Here is a 24,648-nt window from a genome sequence, read left to right on the forward strand (position 1 = left end):
TGAGAGCGAGAGGAGAAATTTGACAGGAGACATTTCACAAGTGTACAGAGGACGACTGAATGTAAGTGGCTGGTTTAAGATGTGTGCACAAACCAACTGATCTCAGTGCAAGCATCACGTTTGAGGCACCTGAGTGCACAGAGAGAACTAAAGAGGTCGGTTATAATAATAACACTAATAATAATAATAAGCCTTTTAATGCACAGAACTTTTTAAAAGATATTTACAAAGTGCTTTACAGAACAATAAAATAGATCCCAATCAAAAAGAATCTCTACAAGACTGGTATCAGTTCTAAATATTTACTTGTATGTTGATTCTGTGCACATATTGGGCATATTTTGTTCCTGCTCATGTGGATTCTCCACGGTGTTGTTGTGTGTACGTTCTGTGTGGAAATATGCTAAAAAGGTTGGATTACTGTTTTTATTTCCCTTTCTGTTGGCAACAGAAGACATCTTATGAAAACACATGCCTTTTTAATAAACTGAGCAAGTGTTTGATGTGTAAATTTGTATTCCAGGCATGTAAATAGAATGCTATCAGCTACTCAACATCTGTCTGTCAGAGTTTTGACTTGTCACCAATGTTCTTCTTCTTCATCTATGTGCAGTTCTCTCTTATGTACATTTCCTTTCTGCCTTGACAAGAAAGCAAACTGGCAAGTGTAGCCCGAGGCAGAGCAATAGAGCCTTTGTTTAAAAGGTTATACATTTGTGCTCATGCTGATAGAGAACTTGCAAGCCCACTGGCTTAGCAACTGTTTCATCTAGGACAAAATAATCACATATGTGCACCGAAATTATATGGTGCAGCCAAAGTTCAGTCTTCAGCTATAGAAAAACTTTGTTGCCATAGATGCAATTATTTTCAGTGAAAAGTCTAATTTGTTTATTTCTAGCTATATGTACATCTCTAACTATAAATAAACATATTCCTACACATGTGGGCATGCATCTGTACATCTGTCTACACAACATCAAAAGCAATCAATATCATTTGGTCTAAATAAATATTTTAAGCAGCACAAAGTAATTTTGCAGTTGTTATTGTTAATCCATTTATCCAGTATTTATCAATCTCAGCAGAGCTGCCCCGCTCCCCCCCACTACCACAGGCGGTTGTGTTGGGATACCAAGGCATTCCAAGTCCATCTGAGACAAATCTGTGTCCTGGGTCTGCCTTACTGCCTCCTAATGGAAGAACCTGCCCAAAACACCTCACCCAGGAAGCATCCTAACAATACCTGATACCGGGCGTAGATTTGGTTTCGGCATTGGTGGGGACGGATGATTCAACCACCGAACCCTGCCCTGTTTCTTTTTTTTTTTTTTTCCCCTTTTTGTCTTTGCTTCTTGATAACAAAAGGAGAAATATACTTGCCTGCATATGCAATTCTACATGCTTTTAAACCATTTAAAATCACAATTCATAGTTTTATATGTGAATTATATCATGTTAAATTAATATTAAACAAATGACTGACTAAGTATTTTAGACTTTAGTTTACTTCTGCCATATTCCATATAAATCAGGTATCATACAAAAATAAAAATAGCTTCAAATACAGTCATGACAATAAAAGAATATGACTTCAAGGACTTAACAACATTACTTAAGTCATAGTACACCAACATCTCTTATACATTATCACTAAGGGAACACTCAATGACCTGGTGGTTTTTGTCCATCTAAGATTACCACAAAGTAAAAGATCTCTCAGCAAAATTATGCAACGTTTTAGGCACACTATTGCCCCGATCAAATCAGTGAGCTGGGATTTTTTATTCTAAACATGAATTACTGTTTGTGGCAGGAATAAGGCACGGCGGGTCCAGGGATCTGTGTTTTCAGACATTTTATTCACAACACCTCACACCACACCCCACACACACCTGAGTCCCCGTGTTTTAACGTGGCGGGCGTGATTGCGGCTGCCGTGCAGGTGCGTCCGCCCTCCCTGCACGCCACCGCAGACCACGCCCCACCACACACCCCCATCGCCCGATTGAGGCCGGGGAGTCATCCGGCCGAACCTACTCCCCACCGGTTCCCAACCTTGGAACAGAGCAAAGTCCGTTGCGGAGGCCGCCCACACCTCCAATGGCGGCGAGCCTTGTCCGGGGGTCGGCCACGCCTCCAGCAGCAGCGGCGAAACCGGTCCGGAGGCCGGCTACCCGGCAAGCCGGCACGACCCCGCCGGCCCCGGGAGGGGCTCACTACCCGGCGCATCTGACGCTCCGGGGCAGCTCGATCCTCGACCTTGGGCACCGGTCGAGCAGGCTCCCCTGGCACGGGGACCGCCATCTCCCCTCTCGGTTTCTCCACCTCTTCCGGCTGGAGCGGCTCGTCCGCCGCTGGCTGGAGCGCTGGCGGGAGCGGCTCCGGCAGCCCCTCCCACGACTCCTCTTCCTCCAGCCAGTGCAGACCCTCGCGCGCCTCGTCTGCCGCCTCCGGTCGGAGCGGCTCGTCCACCACTCCCGGCAGGAGCAGCCCTTCACTCGGCTGTTCCCCCTCCTCCGGCAGGCGCAGATCCCCGTGCGCCTCGTCTGCCACCTCCGGCTGCTCAGGTGCCCCACGCGGCTCCTCCACCGCTTCACTGTCCTCGGTACACACCTGTGGGGGTGCCGCCCAGGCCCAGAGCAGCGCCGCCAGCTCCCCAATCTGTTGCAGGTGGCGCTCGGACTGGTCCTGCAGCTCTGCCTGCTGGCGACGCACCTCCGCCGCCTGCTCCCGCTGGGCGGCCGCCATTTCGGCCACCCTCTGGGCCAGCTCCTCCACTCCCTGGCTCCGATAAGAACCCGCCGTGCCGCCTCCTGGGTTTCGGCACCACTGTGGCAGGAATAAGGCACGGCGGGTCCAGGGATCTGTGTTTTCAGACATTTTATTCACAACACCTCACACCACACCCCACACACACCTGAGTCCCCGTGTTTTAACGTGGCGGGCGTGATTGCGGATGCCGTGCAGGTGCGTCCGCCCTCCCTGCACACCACCGCAGACCACGCCCCACCACACTGTTACAGCAACAGACATGGACTACTGGTGTCCCACACAACAACTTAATGTCCAGCATGTGAAGGAGCCAAACACATGCCTGCTCCTCTCGTTAACTGAGATAAACTGCTGGCATATTTACATCTATACTGTCCAGTCTCTCCTGGCGGACATGGCAACACGTTATTCATGGTTACTGTGAGATTATTATATTATCTTATGCCACGTTATACCCCCAATTAAAGATTGTGAAATTATTATGTAGTTTTAGTTCGCATTATTCTCCTGAAGAGGTGATAACTATTAGATTTATTAGACTGACTTGTATTACATTAGACTGCTGATTTATTGTTTTATGCATAATAAAACAATAATGATGCATTATACTGCTGAGTTGTAAGAAATACTGTTTTCAGAGAATCATGGCCTTAGTTGTCTGATTAAAAGAGAACAGAACATACCGTTGAGGTTTTCTGCCCCATCTCATCAGGAGGAGATAAAACAGGAAGCCAAGGCCGTCACTTAGGCGCCGTAAGAGAGAAAGAATGTGAATGCTTAGTTTGGAGGGGGGCTGAAGCTATAAGAATGTGAGAAGTGCTCAGACACTTTGAGATCAGGCAGACACCCTCCCGCGCTCATCTCTCTCAATTGTATGGAATAAAATAATTGTTGATTGAGCATTTATACACCGAGTGTTGCCCTTCCTTCAGCCCAAAGATCAAAAGAACTGGAGATTTAACATTACATACAATTTTAGACTGATGTGGGCCAAAGCCTAGCACATACTTGCCATACTTGAGACCTCAGAATTAGGGAGACATTCAAAAGGGCTGTTTGGGATATACAGCCCTTTTGATATAATATCAAATGATATAATATAAATATGATATAATATATATATATATTAAAATTCGCCACTCGCCCCTGTGGGCGGTCAATCCTTCAAGCTCAGGTCCTCTACCACAGGCCTGGGAGCTTGAGGGTCTTAGCTGTTCCTAGGACTGCGCTCTTCTGGACAGAGATTTCCGCTGTTGTTCCCGGGATCTGCTGGAGCCACTCGCCTAGCTTGGGAGTCACTGCACCCAGTGCTCCGATTACCACTGGGACCACCGTCACCTTCACCCTCCACATCTTCTCGAGCTCTTCTCTGAGCCCTTGGTATTTGGTGTTCCTTCTTCCTGATGTTGCTGTCATTCGGAACCGCTACATCGATCGCTGCGGCCGTCTTCTCATGTTTGTCTACCACCACTATGTCCGGTTGGTTAGCCACCACCATTTTGTCCGTCTGTATCTGGAAGTCCCACAGGATCTTAGCTCGGTCATTCTCCATCACCCTTGGGGGCATTTCCCATTTTGACCCCAGGACTTCCAGGTTGTACTCGGCACAGATGTTCCTGTACACTATGCCGTCCACTTGGTTATGGCGTTCCATGTATGCCTTGCCTGCTAGCATCTTACACCCTGCTGTTATGTGCTGGATTGTCTCTGGAGCATCTTTACACAGCCTGCAACTGGGGTCTTGCCTGGTGTGATAGACCCCAGCCTCAATGGATCTTGTGCTTAGTGCTTGTTCCTGTGCTGCCATGATTAGTGCTTCCGTGCTGTTTTTCAGTCCAGCTTTGTCCAGCCACTGGTAGGATTTCTGGATATCAGCCACCTCCTCTATCTGCCGGTGGTACATACCGTGCAGGGGCTTGTCCTTCTATGATGGTTCCTCGCCTTCCTCCACTTTCTTGGGTTTCTGCTGCCTGAGGTATTCACTGAGCACGCTGTCAGTTGGGGCCATCTTCGTGATGTATTTGTGGATGTTCCTTGTCTCATCCTGGACTGTGGTGCTGACACTCACCAGTCCCCAGCCCCCTTCCTTCCGCTTAGCGTACAGCCTCAGGGTGCTGGACTTGGAGTGAAACCCTCCATGCATGGTAAGGAGTAGGGATGGGTACCGGTATCGGTTCTGTCATAAACGGTAGTAACCAGACCGAAAAGCACCGCACATTTCGGTGCTTTATTTTGGTGCTTTTTTTTTTCCTGAGCTGTGATACACTTTAGATTCTAGCCAATCATTTTACGTTTTTGAGGATAGTAGGCGGGTCCAGGTACGTACGTTCTTTTAGAGCAGAGCTACAGATTAAAAATGCCCAAAGCGAAGCGGTCAAAAGTCTGGCTGTACTTCACAGCAAAAGATGCAAACTCAGCAGCCTGCAACAAGTGCTTTAAGCTGATATTGTGATACTGTCAAATGAGATAACACCTCGAATCTGATGAAACACCTGGCGACGCATAGCGTTTTTTTTAAAAGCCGAGAAATGCGCCGTATTTGATAGCTTGCTGCGAGACCTCACACCGTGCACATCTACTGCGGGTGTGGTGCCTGTTATCGGACCCGGAGTTTGCAACATCCATCAAAACCCGAAGAGGAGAGTCCTGGCCCCTAGCCCTGCCAGTGTAGCAGAAATGATGACGGATGATGATGGCAGCAGCAGCCGTTCTTCTCTGCGTAAGTAGCTTAATGTTGTTCGTGTGTAATTTACGTTGAGTAGGCTAACCACGTTATTACATTAATGCATGTAAGGTGAACTAGCAAACATCATCATAGCTACATGCGGCTGTCTTCTTGTTTGTTGGCAGATACTCCCTTCACCCTGGCCAAAAAGGCTAAAATGACCAAAGAAAAGGAAAACAGTGGAAAACATGAGAGGTTTTTGGACAAAGTTTGTGTTTTTTCCATTGTTTAAGCACTGCTTCCAGCCAAGAGTGATACCATATATGCCCCATAGCTGCAGAAAAGGCTAACATTGTTATCTTTTTACAAAAAAACAGCTGAACATGAGAGGTTTTTGGACCAATTTTGTGTTCTCCATTCTTTGAGCACCGTTTAAGCACCGGCACCGTTTCAAAAGTACCGGTTTGGCACCAGTATTGGATAAAACCTAAACAATACCCATCCCTAGTAAGGAGTTTTCTTGTCTTGATGTCAGTGGCTTCTAGCTCCTCCTTTGGCCAGCCTATTACCCCAGCAGAATACCTGATCACGGGCAGGGCGTAGGTGTTGATAGCCCAGATCTTGTTCTTACCGTTCAGCTGACTCCTCAGGACTTGCCTGACCCTCTGCAGGTACTTGGTGGTTGCAGCTTTCCTAGCGGCCTCTTCATGGTTCCCATTTGCTTGCGGGATCCCCAGGTACTTGTAACTGTCCTCTATGTCTGCAATGTTGCCTTCTGGTAGTTTGATCCCCTCTGTTCTGGCTACCTTCCCTCTCTTTGTTACCATCCGACTACACTTCTCCAGCCCGAACGATATTCCGATGTCATTGCTGTATATCCTGGTAGTGTGGATCAGTGAATCGATGTCTCGTTCACTCTTGGCATACAGCTTGATGTCATCCATGTACGGAGGTGGCTGACAACTGCTCCATTCCGTAGTCGGTATCCGTAGCCAGGGCCAAGCCAGCTCCGATCAGCAAGAACCCTGCTATCATACTGAACTATATGGTTCCGAATAGGTAGATATCTTCAGCGTCCTCGATCGACAGTCCCGCCAGGCACATGACCCTCCAGTTCTGCCACCCGTCCATCGTGTATCCGGCAGGGAAAGTCCCTCCAGGGCAGTCGGGCTCTCCCGAGCCCAGACTTCTCGTTGAGAAGAAGGTGTCAATAGCATTCAGAGACCAGTTGATCAAATCCATAATTCTCTTTTAGGTTTTAGAGAACGACAGTGAGAGACTGTTCGAGGGAAAGTAATACACACGAGACAAGACAAGGACACAAGAGGCTAAGCAGGGAAGATAAGGGGAAGGACGAGAGGAGAAAAAAGAGCGACCACCTTCGCCAAGAGCCAAGAAAGAAAGTATGAGGAGGAGGAGGTTCAAAAGGAGGTTTATTGGAAACGGAGACAAAAGATGACAGGATGGCTGGCTGAACTTAATGACTGGTAGACTAACTGGCTGACTGAACTGAACACGCGACAGGAACAACATCATACCATCACATGTACATCAATGACACGACAAAGGCTGAAGGGAACAGAGGGCTTAAATACATGACTAACAATGACAACGATCGGAGACAGGTGAGTGAACAGCTGAACATAATGAACTAATGATAAATGGAAAGAAGACTGAACATAATGCACACAGACCCAGGCTAACACAATAAAACAGGAAGTGGAACAGGCAGAAGATAAACAGTGAACATGAACTGAAAATACTGGGTCAATGACCCAGAAACCCTGACATTTATCAACTTTTCTTCTGACGATGCTGTCTGTGTTGAGCGCTCAGTGGATCTGCGTTCGACTACTCCGCCTAGGCTGCACTGTCGAGCGCAGATCCACTGAGCGTAGTGCAAGCTAGCAAGACAGAAGCTAAGCTCATTGCAACATGGCAACTGCCTCAACACTACCTGAAAATGAACCTCCCCCACCCTCATTCAGATCTGGCGTTTGGAACTAGTTGGTTTTCATGTGAAGCATGACCCTGATGGTAAGCGCGTCATGGACAAAAGTAAAACAGTATGTCGGATGTGCCACGCAATGCTCAATTGATGGGAACTAGTGTGTTAGCGCAGTTAGCTTGTTAACATGTTGACGCCGTCCAGCCCCACGCATGGGGCGATCCGCGGTAACTCGTTAACAGAGATTTGCCGTGTTATGGTGTTAATGTCATTTTAACGTGATTAACGTTGACAGCACTAGTGGGAACACAATGAATATGACTGCACATTTACGCCGACATCATCCTAGTGCAAAGTCAAGTGGAAGCAGACAAAAACAAGCACAAGCATGCATGCTACAAACTTTACCCGAGTCATTTAGACAGCCGTTAGCACATGATTCTCCTTATGGGGACCTGCTATGTTTAATATGCTGCTGAGAGTATAGCCCAGAAGAAGCGTATAGTATAGCTTTTATTTTGGAAAGAGCCATTTCTCTGTAATAAACTCTTTTCCTCTTTTCCATGAGTGATTTCTCGATCACATAGATTTATTTTTTTATTATTTTTTTGTTTTAGCAAAATTAAATTTAAAAACTGTACTTTTGAGTTAAAATATATATTTATAATTTTAATAAATGATAAATTAAAAAAGGCATGAACATTTTTTTGTATCGAAAAACTATCGAGCTGTGACACCAAAGTATCGAACCGAACCGTGAATTTTGTGTATCGTTGCACCCCTAATATATATATATATATATATATATATATATATATATATATATATATATATATAGACCAAAAAAACTTGAATTTTACAATGTATCAGATAAAATAAGTTAAATGTCACCGTTATTATTGGCCGGGGCGAGAAACAGGCCGGGGGTGTCCAAATTCAGAGACTGCGTCCACCTGAGGACCAGGTGTTGTGACAAAAACTGATTGCTTGTATTTATACTGCTATAAATAACTTGTTGGTCTATAATATGTGAAACATATGTCAAATGTATCCCTCGTGAATGATATCAAGTCATCTTGAGCAACAAACAACATTCCTGTAACAAGGTAGAAGCCGCAATCAGTGTTGCCAACTCCTCAGTAAGGAAAATCGCTATTGGCTAGTGATGGGTCGTTCGCGAACGAAATGGCTCTTAGAGCCGACTCTTTGAAGTGAACGACGCGAACCGACTCCTTATTGGGAGCCGTGAGTTTTGGTTTTTTTTGTTTTTTTTTTCTTTCTCTCACCCTCTCTCTCGCCCTTTTTTCCGCTAAACTCCGCATGCGTGGCCTGTACTTTGCGCTGGGCAGAGGGGGGGAGGGGCGTTAGTTACACTCGCAGTAGCACAGGAGCAGAGCCAGAGAGAAAGAGAGTGAGGGAGAACAACGTCACATTAGAAAGGTATAGTAATCATCCACTATTTTCAGTTGCAGATGATAAAGGATTCAGAAATCATGCAGGCCCATATGACAGAGAATGTGCATCTTCTTTTTGTTTTAATATTTTAATTTATATTTAATTGTGTTGTGGTTTGCAGTGTTTTGTGTTGTTTCACGTTAAATTTGTTTAAAAGGAAAAAGCTGAAAATTTAAATAGTTAAAAGTTTAAAATGTAAATAGTTGTTTTTTGTATTATATGATTTATTTATTACATTTTATGTGGAGTGAATAAATAAAGTATATTTATTGTGGACCTTAGAGACAAAGCACGTACAAACTCCAAAACACGTACAAACTCCTAAGCATGTACAAACTCCAAAACGCGTAAAAACTCCAAAACACGTAAAAACTCAGAAGCGCGTACAAACTCCAAAACACGTAAAAACTCAGAAGCACATACAAACTCCAAAACACGTAAAAACTCAGAAGCACGTGCAAACTCCAAAACACGTAAAAACTCAGAAGCACGTGCAAACTCCAAAACACGTAAAAACTCAGAAGCACGTACAAACTCCAAAACACGTAAAAACTCAGAAGCACGTACAAACTCCAAAACACATACAAATGACAACAGAAGTGCTCCAGGTTTCTAGGGCGCAGTGTTGAGCTTTTGTTACCTAGTGGCTACACAAGCCAGGAAGTATCAACAACCGGATTTGGTGTGTGGTTAAATGAACTTTTTTTTTAAAATTATTTGAATAAATATGAGTGCTTGTCTATAAATACACAAACAATACACACATGTTTTCAATTGTGTAATTTAAGTGATCTGGGTAGCTCTGTTTTGGAAGTTCAGTAAACGCTAGAAATGTGTTTTGGAGTTTGTACGTGCTTTTTGGAGTTTGTATATGCTTTAGAGTTTGTACGTGCTTTGTCTCTAGGGGCCATATATAAACATATATAAATAAAACCACTTTTTTTACATTAGTAATTCCTTTTCTGCATAATTTTATATTATTGTTAATGATTAAATAATTAAAGCAACAAAACAACCTGAAGAGCCGGTTCGGAGCCGAAAGAGCCGGCTCTTTTTAGTGAGCCGAGCCGAAAGAGCCGGATCTCTAAAAAGAGCCGGAAATCCCATCACTACTATTGGCTGTCCTAAAAGTCGCTAGAAGTCGCTAAATGACATCATCGCCTAATTTGCATAATTGGTCATGCTAATATAATTGTAACCTAAGTTGTTGGAGAGAGAAGTAACATCGTGGAAGAGACATAAAGTGAGTAAAAAAAATCCTAAATCCATTTAGAGTTTATTTAGACCTACGAATTAAATTTATTTTAGCAATTATTGTTTTTTGTAATGTCACAATTCCAACCCTGCTGCTTTATCCGGGCTTGGACCGGCAAAAGTGACCTGAAATAGGCGCTCTGGTGGAGTTACTCTGTGTGTTTATAAGTAGTTTTAAACCTGATCCACAAAACAACATAACAGTAAAATAAGATCTGACTGCGTTACAGTCAGTGCGGGAGCAGCGGCTTCGCTCATGCGCGATTCATTTGCAGTTCGGACGCACAGGTGTGAACATCTCCTGCCCTGATAGCAGCTGGGGGAGGACTATCCTCCGCCCCTGAGCGCTTTGGCACTGGCAAGGTGCCAAAGCGCTCAGGGGCGCTTTGGCACCTAGAAAAAAAGTCGCTAAGGGGGTCTGAAAACTCGCTAAATATAGCGACAAAGTCGCTAAGTTGGCAACACTGGCCGCAATCAGTTTTTGGCAGTGACTTTTATGTATCCTTTATTTATGAAGTTTAAAAAAATTCTTGTTGACTTTGAAAATGTCTCTCTTAAGAGTAATCTGGCCAAGAGGACAGCTGAAATTGCAACACATGCAAAAATAGTTCTGTAAGTTTAAGTGGACAAAAGGGAGCTGATTGATTATAATGTAGGTACAATAACACAGTTACAAAGATACTTGAGAAACAGGTATTTTTTAAATTGTATATATAACCCCTTTGTAATACCTGTTCACAGAAGTCTATTTAGCATCATATGTAACGATATTACACATAAAAGACACAGGGAAACATTGGAAATCACTTTTTTTCTTTCTATCGGGTTTGTTTTTCTTTACTCGAAGAGATCAAATTATTGATGGGGACAATTCAATTGACTGTGTGCACGTTAGCATATGCTACTTCCGGTGCGGAAACTCCTGTGGGGAGCTTTGTTTCCGGTGTCCTATTCGCGCCTGGTTTACGGTCCAAAACAAGTTAAACAAATGAATGAATCAAGCGGCGATTTACATTTCTATAGATGTCTTTGGCATTTACCCAATATATCTGTAAATGATGTTCATCGACTTGTTGATATTTTTTCCCCGGGCCTCAGAGCAAAATAGAAAATGGATTCAAATGTTATATTTCTCAGTATCTGTAAACAGCTGTCCCTCGTTTATCGCAGGTGTTATGTTCTAAAAATAAGCAGCGATAGGTGAAATCAAGTAGCCAATTTAATTTTTTGACGGTGCAAAACGTTTCGTGGACATCGTGGACATACAGTACTGCACTTCAGAGTCACACTGCTAGTGATCGATGCAGCGATTCTGTACTGTACAGGCGAGACGTCACGGAGGAGATTGTCTGCAGCGATCAGGACGCAGGACGCAGGACACAATGTGACGTAAAAAAAAAGAAGCATGCAAACTTGCACTAAAAAAATCTGCGAAACAGCAAGGTGAAAGGTGAACCGTGTTATTAGTGAGGGACCACTGTAATTTTGAAGGTAAGTCACAACGTACCCTTCGTAAATACTAATGTATAGAAACCCTTACCAGCAATCATTCGTTTTTTGTGTGGCTTTTTCATGGTTTGTTAACATGCTGTGTAGGTGTGTACTTGCTGATATCGACATAACGGGGAAACATCTAGTTTGACTATTCTTCACCTGTAGTCTGAATGCTGAACATTTGCCTGTTTAAATCATAAGACCAGTCACTATACAGAGATGTGCTTCTGAATGTGGACGATGTGTCTTCTGCATGCAGTTCTGCTTGTGTTGAGTGATGTAAACAACTGATCGATCTAAACTCTTTAAACGTCAAAATTGATCATTAGATTTTTTATGACACAACAGTGGTGAGTGTTCCCACCTTCTACTCTTTGTAACTTAACGCGATCTTTCCGTTTTCGAGTTTTGGACATGATTTTGGAGTATATCTTCGCAGTAGCGATTGACCACAAAGTAAAGCTACTGGAAATGTACAACCCCACATCCGGTCTCAAACCAGGAAGTTAGCATTTTCTTGTGCACAGGGTCAATAATCGCTGGATATTGGTGGGGACATGTCCCTTCCGTCCATGCCAAATCTACGCCCTTGCCTGAAACACTTCAGCGGGCTCTTAGCAGTGCAGAATTGCAGCAGCTCGACTGTGAGCCCCTGGTGAATAATCAAGCACCCTTTCTCTAAGTATGAACCCAGCCCTCCTGTGGAGGAAGAGTTATGTCACTAACCACAGCTCATGGCCAGTGTTGGGGTCGTTACTCACAAAGATTAAAGTATTACACATTACTCATTACTTTTCTTAAAAGTGATTCTGTATGTTACCTAATTACTCACCATAATTTTTTACAGTACTTTTGCATTATTCCATAAATTATGTGAAACACATTGTCTTGTAATTCCTTGTTCCACACACCAACACAAATCGTTCAGGTAGGAATGAACAGTGTTGGGAAGGTTACTTTTAAAATGTATTCCATTACAGATTACAGAATACATGCCCTAAAATGTATTCTGTAACGTATTCCGTTACGTTACTCAATGAGAGTAACGTATTCTGAATACATTGGATTACTTAATATATTATCATGCTGCTTACAACTACATGAATGTACTATTGCTGTGATTTATTACTGTTACTGAAGGTCCGCGGCTCCGAACCATAGTAAAGGGACCTCTGGCTAATACGGTGGGTTCTGTGTCGGGCTCGTAGCTGAAAACTAGCTTTACTTTGTTGTCTGGGTCAACTTTGTTAACGAGAGACAGAGAGGCGTTGAAAGGCTGCTCCAACGGAACTTATTGTTTCGGAGGAAAACACGAACACGGTGTACAGTCGAGTCTTAATAGCTTACTTACAACTGGGCTCGTCAGGCACTCTTCTTGGCTGCAGTGGTTATTATTATATTTACATGCTTCCAGCTCCCGTTTTTGCTCGATGACAGCTCGTACTTTTCCTTTTTCTCCCTCCCTCGCTCACAGACACATAACGGGTATGGCAGTCCATTCTCCCTGCAGCACGGACTACACTGCCTATGATGCTACATTCTGCATTCTGCCTATTAGCTTAGCACAACAACAACAAAAAAGCGCTCTCTCACCCAGGAAACACGCAGAGCGAGAGCGTCACCCTGTAACCATGGCAACCGTAACGCTGCCGCCTGGAACTACAGAATGTAGCTGTCAAACAAAACCCAAACAGTCCTGACCCGCCACAATATGAAACAGGAAAGTACCGCCGTGTAATCCATTTATTTCAACCAAGTAACTGTATTCTAAATACCACCTTTTTAAACGGTAACTGTAACGGAATACAGTTACTCATATTTTGTATTTTAAATACGTAACGGCGGTACATGTATTCCGTTACTCCCCAACACTGGGAATGAAGGCCACTGACTGCTCCGCTTGTCTTTTTAGCCTGTTGAAATTCAGCTTCTTTTCTCGCTTTCACTCAGCTTTAGCATCACTCTGGTTTCTTTGCTAGCTTTGTGTTAGCATGCTGTCTGTGCAGATGCTTTTGGTAAAGACAGGAAATGAAGACTGACCAATAAACTGACTGCCTTAACTTCAGATTCCTGCTTTCTTTTCCCTCCTGCTATGTCACTAAAGTAAGTTTTGGTAGCTGGGAACTGGATCACCAAGTTCAGTCTTCTGCCAGTCCAAAACTCACCAGACCCAAACAGTTCATCCTGCAGGTGGTGGACCCAAAAGAAAGCAGCCCCGTGTGGTTTTTTTGACAGCTGAGCTGGCTAGGCCTCAGGAGAAGGTTCCCAGTTGTTCATCTCGTAGGCATGTGTGGTCTCTCACCAGCGACCGCATTAATTTTGGGATACGCATCATGGACAGAAGGCCTCTGAGAGGATAGCTCCTGGGATCAGTCAAGCAGCAGTCAAACCTCTCCACCATGATAAAATGCAACTTAAAAAAAGTGTGAGTTTACAGTTAAACTACTAAAATATACTGTAGTCCCCAATTTTCATAATTTCAGTATGCTCCCCGCAGAGAAACTATAATGGAGCAGGTAAGTCACAGCCTTAACTTATATGAAATGAAAAGTTCCGCATCTATAGATCCACTGCAATTCAAAGAAAAATGTTTAGACTGTAGACTTTTTACGTAAAACATATATTTTTTATCCTATTAAGCAAACAGTTTTTCATACTCAAACAAAGCCACATTTTATTTTTAATCCTGACAATATTGTTCTATAGTCTTACACCCAGTCGCATAAAAAAACTCACACACAGCTGACATTTCAAAGAACATGAGTGAAAGGAAATTGTTGTACAGTTCAATTCAGAATTGCTTATCGCTCGGAGGCATCTCTCTGTACACACGTTCTTCAAGATACAGAACTGCAGAACACTAGGAGAAAAAGGTTTGTACAACATCGACACATTCCTTTACATTAGCAGTTTTCCTGCATAGCACTAGTTCAAAACATATATGCATTCTGAAAGAAGATTAAATATCCATTAAATAACCTCAGGACATAATGTGCATGCTCCTGGAAAGAGTGTGGCTAGAAATATATATGTATGTCTTGTGTTTTCTTGTGCTTTCAAACACTCTGTGTTGTAAAACTCAGCCACTGGAACTAGCCTCACATGAGCTGAAGCCCCCCCACTGTTTGATATAACAACCATCTAAAGGTCACAGTCGGCTCAACCTCCCTCCCAAACCAAACTCCCTCACTCCCACCACTGCTATTGACTTCATAACCAAAAACATTTGTTCATTTCATTTGTGGCTTTTGTAGGAACTAAATATCCCAGAGACGTTTTAGTCCGTTTCGATGTCTAATCTTACCATGAGCTCATTAAAAATACATGATCAGTATTCCAGCTTTGGCACTTGGATAACTGCTTTTCTAATTCCCCTCGCCAACATCTCATGGAATTAAAAAGTCGGTATTAACACGACTAATTCCATCCTCAGGGGGATTTACATGCACACTGTATTATGGCAACTTGTCAGGACACACTGATTAGTGACCACTGTATACAGTATGTGCAGTGATCTATTTCCAGCCTCGGAATGTCTGTGAAATGTGCCGTGAAGTTAAATCAGACATTTAAAACTGCAACTTTGTTAACATTACACATAGAAACAGTTAGTACAGATTTGCTTTTTGGCCCTCAGGCTAAATCCTTTGTTTCTTATAATTTGATACATTTACACAAGGAAAATGGATAGATGAACAGTTAAGGAACACTCACAAGAAAAAGTAAAGCTTTAAAAAGTCAGGCAAGCTGAGAGGAAGGTCATTGCACCAGCAATAAATGAGATTGAGAAGGTGCAGCAATGCTAGCAGTTTGCTAAAACATGCTTAACCAAAACGCTAACCTGGTGGTGGCAGCCAATGAAAAGGTATGAGTTTAAAAAAAGTTGACATCAATACAGACAAAAAACATCTGTGCAAGAATATACAGCAATCCATCTGCTAGTTGTTGAGGTATATTATAATGTGGATCATGCTTTAGACTGATTAACACACACACAGTTACTGCTATCCTTCGAGAACTTTAGCTAAAGGGATTGTTTGTTTGTTTTTTATTGGGTTTTTTTATTAATTTTACAGTTGTAGCGTCAGTAGCCATAGTTTCAATAAAGTAAACCTGGAACATTAAGCCTGAGCAAACCGTTCAAGCTCATTGTACTTGCCTCCTGAACTGTCTGTGTGTGTGTAAGAGACAATGAGAGAGCGAGAGAGGGAGCGAGAGAGTCCAATTTCAGTATTGATATCGCAGATTTCACACACCAGGCACCAAACTGTCTGAACACTTTAAAAGAAGCCCCTTGCAGCAATAAATTGTCCGTCTTATGCCAGCAGAGACACATACACGTCCTATCAGTGACTAATCGTTTGAAAGGCTTTTGCCACACCACCGCAAAGGACAGAACCTTTGCTTCTACCATCGATTTGAAGTAATGACCTGTTCCTTTATTCGTCATGATCTTTTGGGGTTGTTTATACTGCCTGTCCGAGATACCTCACACAAAAAATACTCCTAGGTCAAAGGTCTGAGATCAAGTGTTGAACGATTAATAATACAGAGGAGGACAGGGAACTCTTCTCGCTTCCTTGTGCTGTCGCATCTATAATACATGACCCAATATGAAGGACCATCACAGCTAAGAGGGACAGACTTGGTACAGAACAACGGTCATTCCAGGTCTCAAATCCAGTAATCTATATTTCAGGAGTTATCTTGTGAAAGCGAAGCTGCCCCCTCTGTTCTTTATGATGAGTTATAATGGATTCCTTTTTTGTTTTCTTCTATACTTCTTTTAATCTTAGCTTTAAGTGCCTGATCAATTTTTTACACAGCTGATCTTCCTGTGTTTTGTGTGGTGGCTTTTGATGTTAGCCTGCACTTTTTCCACCTATGTATTTTTCATGCTCTCTGACAAGCAGTTAAGCATTTACGATGCATTAGTTTGTGATAATCAAATAATGGACTTGAGTGTGCTGCCATCCACTTTTTACAGCATGGATATGCATCTAACTTTGAAAGTTTTCATACCTTATTAAAGCTAAAAGAGTGATCATGCTAAACAGTATAGGCCAATATTGCAGCCATGAATTTCATTGTCTGTTTTCAGCTCCAGGATGGAGCAATGCCAGGCAGGTCTCTGCTTGAGGCTCACACCTCTCTTATTGTTGGATGTACAACTCAAAGTAGCACAGGGTCAGGTGGGGGCATCATTAATTAAAAGCATGTGCTCCACAGAAGCGCCTCTCTGCAATGCAATAAAGCAAGTTTATAGGTCTCAGCTGCCCATATTCTTTTCCCCCACTTTTCATCTCTGTGACAAAATGCCCTCTCCCCGCTCAGAGAATAACTCTCCGCTCACTGACAGCTCCGGGATTATGACTGTGGGGAAGAGGGTGAGGTGAGAGGGAATGGGAGGTAACAACTTGGCTCCTCAAAGTCATCATGCTGGCTGTAGATTACCTAGTATCCTCTCCCTCACTCTCCCTGGCAGGCGGACAGCGTGCAGCAGCGTGCATGCTGATCAGTTGTGGGAAAGATGAGGGAGGAAGGATGGCAGGACAGAATCGTGTAGCTTGGGCCTTGGGAAGAAAAGCCACCTGATCCCACAGCTGCCGGTGCAGCCCAGGCGCCTCGCACTATCCCACTCAATAGGTGGAGACAGGAAGGGCTGGTAAGAGCTGAGTGATGTGACTGGAGCCTTGGCTGTGTTAAGATCAGCTCTTTGTGTCTACATTCATACTGCTGGCTGCTCACATCTGGTTTCTGGACTAGCCAGTCATATCTATCCTAGGATATGTGGCTTCACTGTCAAATGTCATCACAGGTGTCAGACTAATCCTGCATTCCCGCACAAACAGATACTCTTTGCTTTGAGCAGCAGGCTAAACTGCTGAGGCCCCAGTGGAAATCTTCTTCAGGCTACCCTAATCCTGGTGCTTACTGGAAAGGTAAATGCTTTAGAAAATAATATGTGGAATAAAGGTAACAGATCATTTCTAGCTTAACTAAACTATAGACAGTATATAAACAACAGATCATTTAACATGATGGCATTTGCTGTGTTACTTATTTGTTTTCAATGTCTTTTAGAAGATCAGCTAGTGCATATTATTAGTAATGATCTTAGTGTTATAAAAATAATTACCAAATGCTACATAGATGAGATGCTACACTATATATAGTTTACATAGTAACTTTCATCCAAATTTATTAATATGTCTTACATTAGGGAACAGACACACATTATAGTGAGATTTACTGAAGTTTATTTTATGTCATGGCTGAGCAGCCGGTGTGTTTGTGCAGTGGACACGGGAGAAATTAACTGATGATCAAACAAAAAGCATGCCTGTATTATGGCTGATACAAAAAAAACCCAGAAAAATAAGGAGAGGCTAAACAAGGCTGAAACTAAACTGAAACCTAAACAGGGACTGAACTAAACTAACTACAAAGACAATGACATGAGACATAACATGAAACCTGAAAAGGAGCATGTAAAACCTTGAACTTGAAGTAACTTAAACATGACATGAGCATGAACCTGAACAAGTGAAAGCAAACACTCTGTGACCTGACCTGACCTGACCTGGAGACAAACAGACATCCCAACATTAAACAGAGGAAGACAGAGGACACCAGACCTTTCAAAATAAAACAGGAAACATGGAAAACATGAACTGGGACACGCAAGCTTGACACAAGAGGCAGAGACGGAAGCAAGAGAGAGAGAGAGAGAGAAAGAGAGAGAGAGAGAGGAAACAGACACAAGGGGAAATATAGGTGACATAAACAAGTAGACATGTGTCAAACATAAACTAGACTAAAACTCAACTAAATCCTAACTAATAATAACAACACAAGAACTTAGCATTTCCAATATAACATAAGAAATCAAACTAAATAAATTCAAAATGATCCTGACACTTTATTTTTTACTTTACTTTCTCACATAGCTTAATACAGGGCTACCATATAACACAAAGGTAACATACTGTGTCTATTCTATCATTCTGTTCAAAAAAGTTTGACTGGCATCAGTAACTTGTCAAAGAAATAGAAGCAGTCCCATGTGACCAGCGATTCTTCCTTTTACAGTGTGATACATGGTGTCATTATATCAGCCTGCCATATTGTCACAGTTCTGAAACATCTCATTTGGCAGTGCAATTTAAACTTTTCATTTTAAAGTCTGAATGTCCTACTGAGTCATTCAGCAATTCCTGACTTAAAGCTATAACTTTGCAGACACTTACAAAATATTATGTCAGCTGCCTACTGGTGAATTGTGTTGCTCACCTATTGTCATGTTGGCCCTGTCAATGTGCACATTGTATCAGAACCTGATTTCCCTAACCTGGATTTTCTGTGGTCTGTATGAGAAGTCATGCTGCATGTATCACATTTAGCAGAAAATATCAGATCTGTGTCACCCATGACGTGTGACAGAACTCCAAATGTGGAGCTTTTCAGCTGTAGTGTGACTGTGCCCTTGTCTTTCCATCTGTCTACCCTGGCTCTCTCTCTCTGTGTACCCTGTTGGTTGTGTCTGTCTGCCTGATTCTGTCACCTTTCTATCATTTTCTCAGTGTCTCGTTCTCCCTCGTCTGGTCTCCTTGACTGCCCCATTTAAACTACTTCTGCTTTCCCTCTATGCTGTCTCTACTTCTCTTCTTTCCTCGTTCTTTCTCTTCTGACACCATCATTTTGTCCCCTCAGAATTGGTCTCTGCCTTCAATCCCATATGGATTAACATACATTACACATTTCACAGGGTGCTGTGTAATAAAAGACTGGATTCAGCTTGTCACTCCGAGAGCAGAAAGCAGTATGTACCTCTCCCCAAGGTCAGGACAGACCTGAATAGCCCACCTTAATTCATTTTGGGGGTGTGCCAGTATAGGCTACTTTGGCATGCCGTCTTTTTTTGCATCGCCTAGTGGCCCAGGTGTTGCTTTTAGATTACACTGTATGCTCACAAAGGGGAAGAGGAGGCCTGTAATCAGGTTAGCTGGATAAAGACACACTACACCTCTCCTTCTTCATAAAATTACACCTATTGTCAACACTCAGGACCATTTACCTCTGAGGCTCTCTGACAAACAATATGGAGTAGTGCCGGACTATGTCTGGCTGTGTGTGCAAGGGTAGACATAAGAGTGATGTGGCTGGAGGTGCACTGACTTTTGGAAGAGACAAGACAGCAGGCCTCTGCGAAGGTGTAAATAGGTAGCTGGAACAGCAACACAACATGACAAAAGGATACCATGTTTGAACAACTACCCACACCCTTTTCCATCTTCCTGGGATTCTTTTTTATTTTATTTTTATTTTATCTATCTATCTATCTATCTATCTATCTGTCTGTCTGTCTGTCTGTCTGTCTGTCTGTCTGTCTGTCTGTCTGTCTATGAAACTATCAGACAAAATTAATTCAAATAAACTGGATCATTGCCATTTCACACCATTACTTCACCACCCCCCTGTCAAAAAAAATAATTGATAGTGTTATAGGAAGACCAGGCATATATCATTAACTTTTATATCACAGTGTTTCTGTGGGTGAATACTAAATTGAACAGACCTAAGGGCAATGTACAGAAAGACATAAATATTGCTCTGCTTTTTGGAGTGTAGGAAATTCCAATTATTTTTGATATTCCCATTGAGTTTGATTGCTCCATTAAAAAACAATGTTAAAAAAAAAACAATTTACAATTTAAATGTACAATTTAAAAACGAATAAATAAATAAATAACAGAGCGCATTCAAATTCTGTGCATTCATATTTAAACTGGAACCTTGTCTAGTTTATATTCCTGGAATTTACTTTCCATATTCTAAAACAAATCCACAAACACCTCTTTTTAGAAAATAATATCTTGTGGTGTTTGCTTTTGTCTGAAAACTTTTGAAGCATTCTGCCTTCTCATTAGGCTACTCGTCAAGTTATGCGCTGGAAATGCAGTATTTTGCTTAAAAGGCAAGGCAGGAAACATTAGTGTGAGGATCAGACTGGATTTAAGCTCCAGTATAACAACCATGTCAAACCTTCAACATTCAAATTTTTCAGACTGCAACTTGGTTTCATATATAAAGTAAATGCAGAGCTTCGATTAATGGACAAAATAGGTAAAAAAATATTTTACCTGTCAGCAAAAATGACTGAACCACAATACTAAGCAGACACTAAAACTGGCTAACACGGCCGGGGCAATTCTGAACAAGAAGGATCCCGATGAGGGTACAACACCTTTGAACTACTTCCCTCCTGTCTCTTCTCATTGCAGCAAAGCAAAGTAGGAATATTAGTCAGCCTATGAACAAAGCTTAGAAGGAGCAACATCAGCAGATCAATGCACAAATTACCAGTTGATGCAGTTGGCTAAGACTCTAAAACTAGGTAGAACAAGCTGAGCATCACCTGGATAGATTATAAGAAAGCCCCAAATACACCACACATTCAAGTGCTTGGCACTATGCAAGGCTATACAATGTTACGGATAACCTCCATCAAGAACTTGGTGTGGCAATGGAAAATAATGCTGAAAGCCAAGGTCAATAGTCATTGACCTTGGTCACCAGTCATCTCCAAGTGCAGTTAGCTCCTGTACACAGATGACATCATGCTTAAGTTAAGTTAAGTTAAAATGACCCATTTTACCAGAATCTACTGAATTCACAAAGAGGCTGAATGTGATCAGGACTTAGTTACCAAGTTAACGTTACCAAAGGGAAGGATAATAAACTTACAGGACTACTACAAGTTTGCTAAGAAGCTAAGAAAAAGACCTAAGCTATGAATGTGTTTTTTCTTGCCAGTCATCAGATACCCAACTTAAATGGCCACAGGAGGAGACAAAACCAACTACATGTCAAAGCAAAAAAAAAACCTCCTCATAATGCATGGAGGGTTTGTGAGGAAGTAAAATTGGGTGGGAGAGGATTAGTGAGTGTCAGAGTCACACTCCAGGACGAAACAAGAATCACAGGCTACATAGTAACAGGCTGTAAGATATAACCTGAGACAGCATAAACTCAGAGGCATAAGCAAGTGGCTGGGATAGTGGACAGAAACATCTGTGCCACATATGGATTACAAATCCCCAAGTCCCAGTGAAACTCACCTCGGAAAGTGGTTAAAAAGAGCAGAGCCAAGATCCTGTGGGACTTGTTTCAGACAGAAAAGAGGCTGCTGGCTACATATTGTATATATACATTAATAAAGCAATGTCAGCACCACCTATGTGTGTTTGCCTGATATAATTTTGTTGATGTTGCACTCGTTTTATTTATTTTATTGCTGTGCATTGTAAGATTTCTCAGGGTGTTCCATTTCCATTCAGTTTCTGTCCCCCGCATGTTAATCCTATTTTACAAAAACAGGTGAGGCTGCACGATGTAGGCAGGGAAGCAGGTGACATACATCTGCACCATTAAGCCTCATTAAACCTCTGGGTGTTCGCTTTATGCTGTAGATGTTTCGCAGCTCTTGTTTTCATACATCAAACCTTGTAATCACGCAAACAAAGGAGCTCACTAAGATTTGTTTTGCTTTCTGAAATAAAGATATGGTGGGGAAAAAAAGATTCTTATTGAATATTTTGACTTTTTTAGGAAGTTTTCTGATTGATTAATTAACCATAGCAACAATTGAAAGTAAAGTCTGAAATGGCAATCTGTGCATTTTCTTATTTTTGTAAATATGTGCCAGTAAGACGTATCAATTATGGATGATGAATAATGTATGTAAGCGCTAGATCTGTCTGCAAACTCCACATCCCGGAGTTGCGCATTAATTGATTTCATGTTCAAACTTTCTTTGCATGTTTGCAGCAACCCAGTGTTACCAACTGACAAACTGACTGGATTGGGGATTTAAAATGAATAACACAAATCAGCTTACTCACAATAACACAAAGGTCCGCTGAATACAGAGAGGCTCTGTCAGCACTTTGCAGCAGAGGCGGCAGCAGGAAACGAGTTTCACTGACAGTGTAAATCATAGATCAGTTCATTAACAAAATGGCACTGATGGATTTACACTGGGGTCAGAACATTACCAAGCGCCTGGAGGATCCTGGCTCTTTTCTACAACCTTGTGCAATGTTCCACCTTTGTATCCTTTTTCGCTGAACATTTTAATTCTCTGTTCCACACCTCAGGCACAAGTAGAGGAGATTTTCACCTACAAAGGCCACGAGTGTGAGAAGCTTCCTTTAACTGGAAGGATGGCAGAAAACTTCACAGCCCAACAAAAATGTAAAAAAGGAATTAATGTGGCAAATACACCACCTTACATCGGTCTATCCATTTTCTTGGGGTTGTGGGGGTGTTGGGGGAGAAGGGTGGGATTGAGACCCTGGACTTTCTGCTAATGGCTCAGTCACGCTAGAGAAAAATGGGACAGCAACCTCCTTGCAGCAAGTAAAAATCACTGATTGTCCAATTATCGCATTGAATTTTATCACCTTTGGTTACCGTGGTAACTAGTTTCAATTGCAAGGTCACCTGGTGGGAGACAACTGTTTACTGCTATGTCACGTCCTTGTCAATAAAGATTTCAGATCATTTTACACATTAATTCACCAGTTATTGACAGATAGAATCAAACTGTGCACTGCCAACTTAATGCATATATTTTTATGAGACCAGGTAAAGCTGAGCAGAGGATGAGTGGGCGGCATCGCCTCCGCATTGCAAGAATGTTCATGCCATGTGCATTTCAATATAAACAGGAGGCCTTGAATGTTACTGAATGCAATATAGGAATAAATAGTCAAACTCCCAAAGTGCCTTTTGTAAAGTGCATCTAATGAGCATAAATAGGTGAAAAGACAAAAAAAAACCCCAGACTGATGGAATGAATATGTGATGATTATCGTTTTACGCATTCAGTAATAATGTGTGGCTCACACATAACATATGGGATATGGAGCTGTGCATGAGTGATTCAAGTGAGTGACGAGTTTTTAGAAAAAAATGATGTGTGTATGACAAGCTGGAATAGTAACCGGTGACTCCCAGAATACTTCTGCCTCCACAAAAGCTTCAACTCTGGCATGAATTACCTTTGTTTTGAAAGTCAAAAAGGGCATTCATGATGTATACAGAAACTCTTCAGTAGCATTAGATTTCTATTATGAGATATAGTATAATGGTTTGATCTCTGGGCAATTAATTTATAATTTATTTTGCCGGTTTTTACGTAGCCTATCTGGCTGTGACTAATGACTTGCTTAATTGCTCTACTTTCATGATGTCACATTTATTCACATCTCTGTGCTTGCACAATCACGGTATTATGATCATTTATTTATAACCTTGTTTATTAGCTGTGTCTAAATCCAGCTTAAAATAACTTCCGGCCAACCCAAAAAGATGTGTGTGTTGTTATCAGAGCTGCTCAGTGTTGATTGTGCTGTTATGGGCCTGCTGTTGCTTTATTGTGGCAGCTTTTCTTCTTCTTCTGAGAAACAGCCACTGCCCGTTGAGAGAAACTCGGTCCGTGCAAGGTCAAGTAAAGGTGAGGCTCTTGGCCGTCTGGCCCCAGCGTATATTCTACTTCACTACTGTGTGAGAAGTGTATTCTGGGCTGTGCTCTCACTTCACCAGAGTGGAATGAGTGTCACTCCTCTGAGAGGAGCTGTCACAGGCAGGAAATGTGCTCCAGGAGGACAAAGGCAAAGTGTCCACAACTGACGGCCAATATCTGACACAGAGAGCTGTGAAGAAATGAACGGATGCACGAAAGAGAAAAGTAAAAAGGCAATCCCTCTTAACTAGAAAGCTGGTGGGGGGCGGGGGGGAGATTTTATCAAATCTTGCGGCAGGTATTTATTCGACATGAATTAAATTCTGTTCACAGAACAGTTTCTCCTTCAGGATATACAAGAGCGAAAATAGATTTACAGTTTACGCCTGGAAAATTCTGCACCAGCAATAAGTAAACATGATTAAAAACCATTAAGTAGAACGTGGTCGGAATTTCAGCTGTGTGTTTTTGTTTCTTTGCGTTTGTTTTCCAGATTGATTTAAATGTATTGATTGAGGTCTGATATGG

The 24,648-nt window shown here is 42.3% G+C and overlaps 1 protein-coding gene across 1 annotated transcript; it reads right to left on the reverse strand.

Annotated features, from left to right (window-relative positions):
- Positions 1-2,022: 2,022 nt before the first annotated feature.
- On the reverse strand, positions 2,023-2,883 carry LOC148102716 (uncharacterized). The gene has a single exon (XM_087841193.1). It carries the CDS (start codon positions 2,881-2,883, stop codon positions 2,023-2,025), a length of 861 nt encoding a protein of 286 aa, XP_087697319.1.
- Positions 2,884-24,648: the final 21,765 nt, after the last annotated feature.

This window comes from Neolamprologus brichardi, chromosome 5 (assembly GCF_056152115.1).
Source record: "Neolamprologus brichardi isolate AB-2024 chromosome 5, ASM5615211v1, whole genome shotgun sequence".
NCBI classification, from domain to species: Eukaryota; Metazoa; Chordata; class Actinopteri; order Cichliformes; family Cichlidae; genus Neolamprologus; species Neolamprologus brichardi.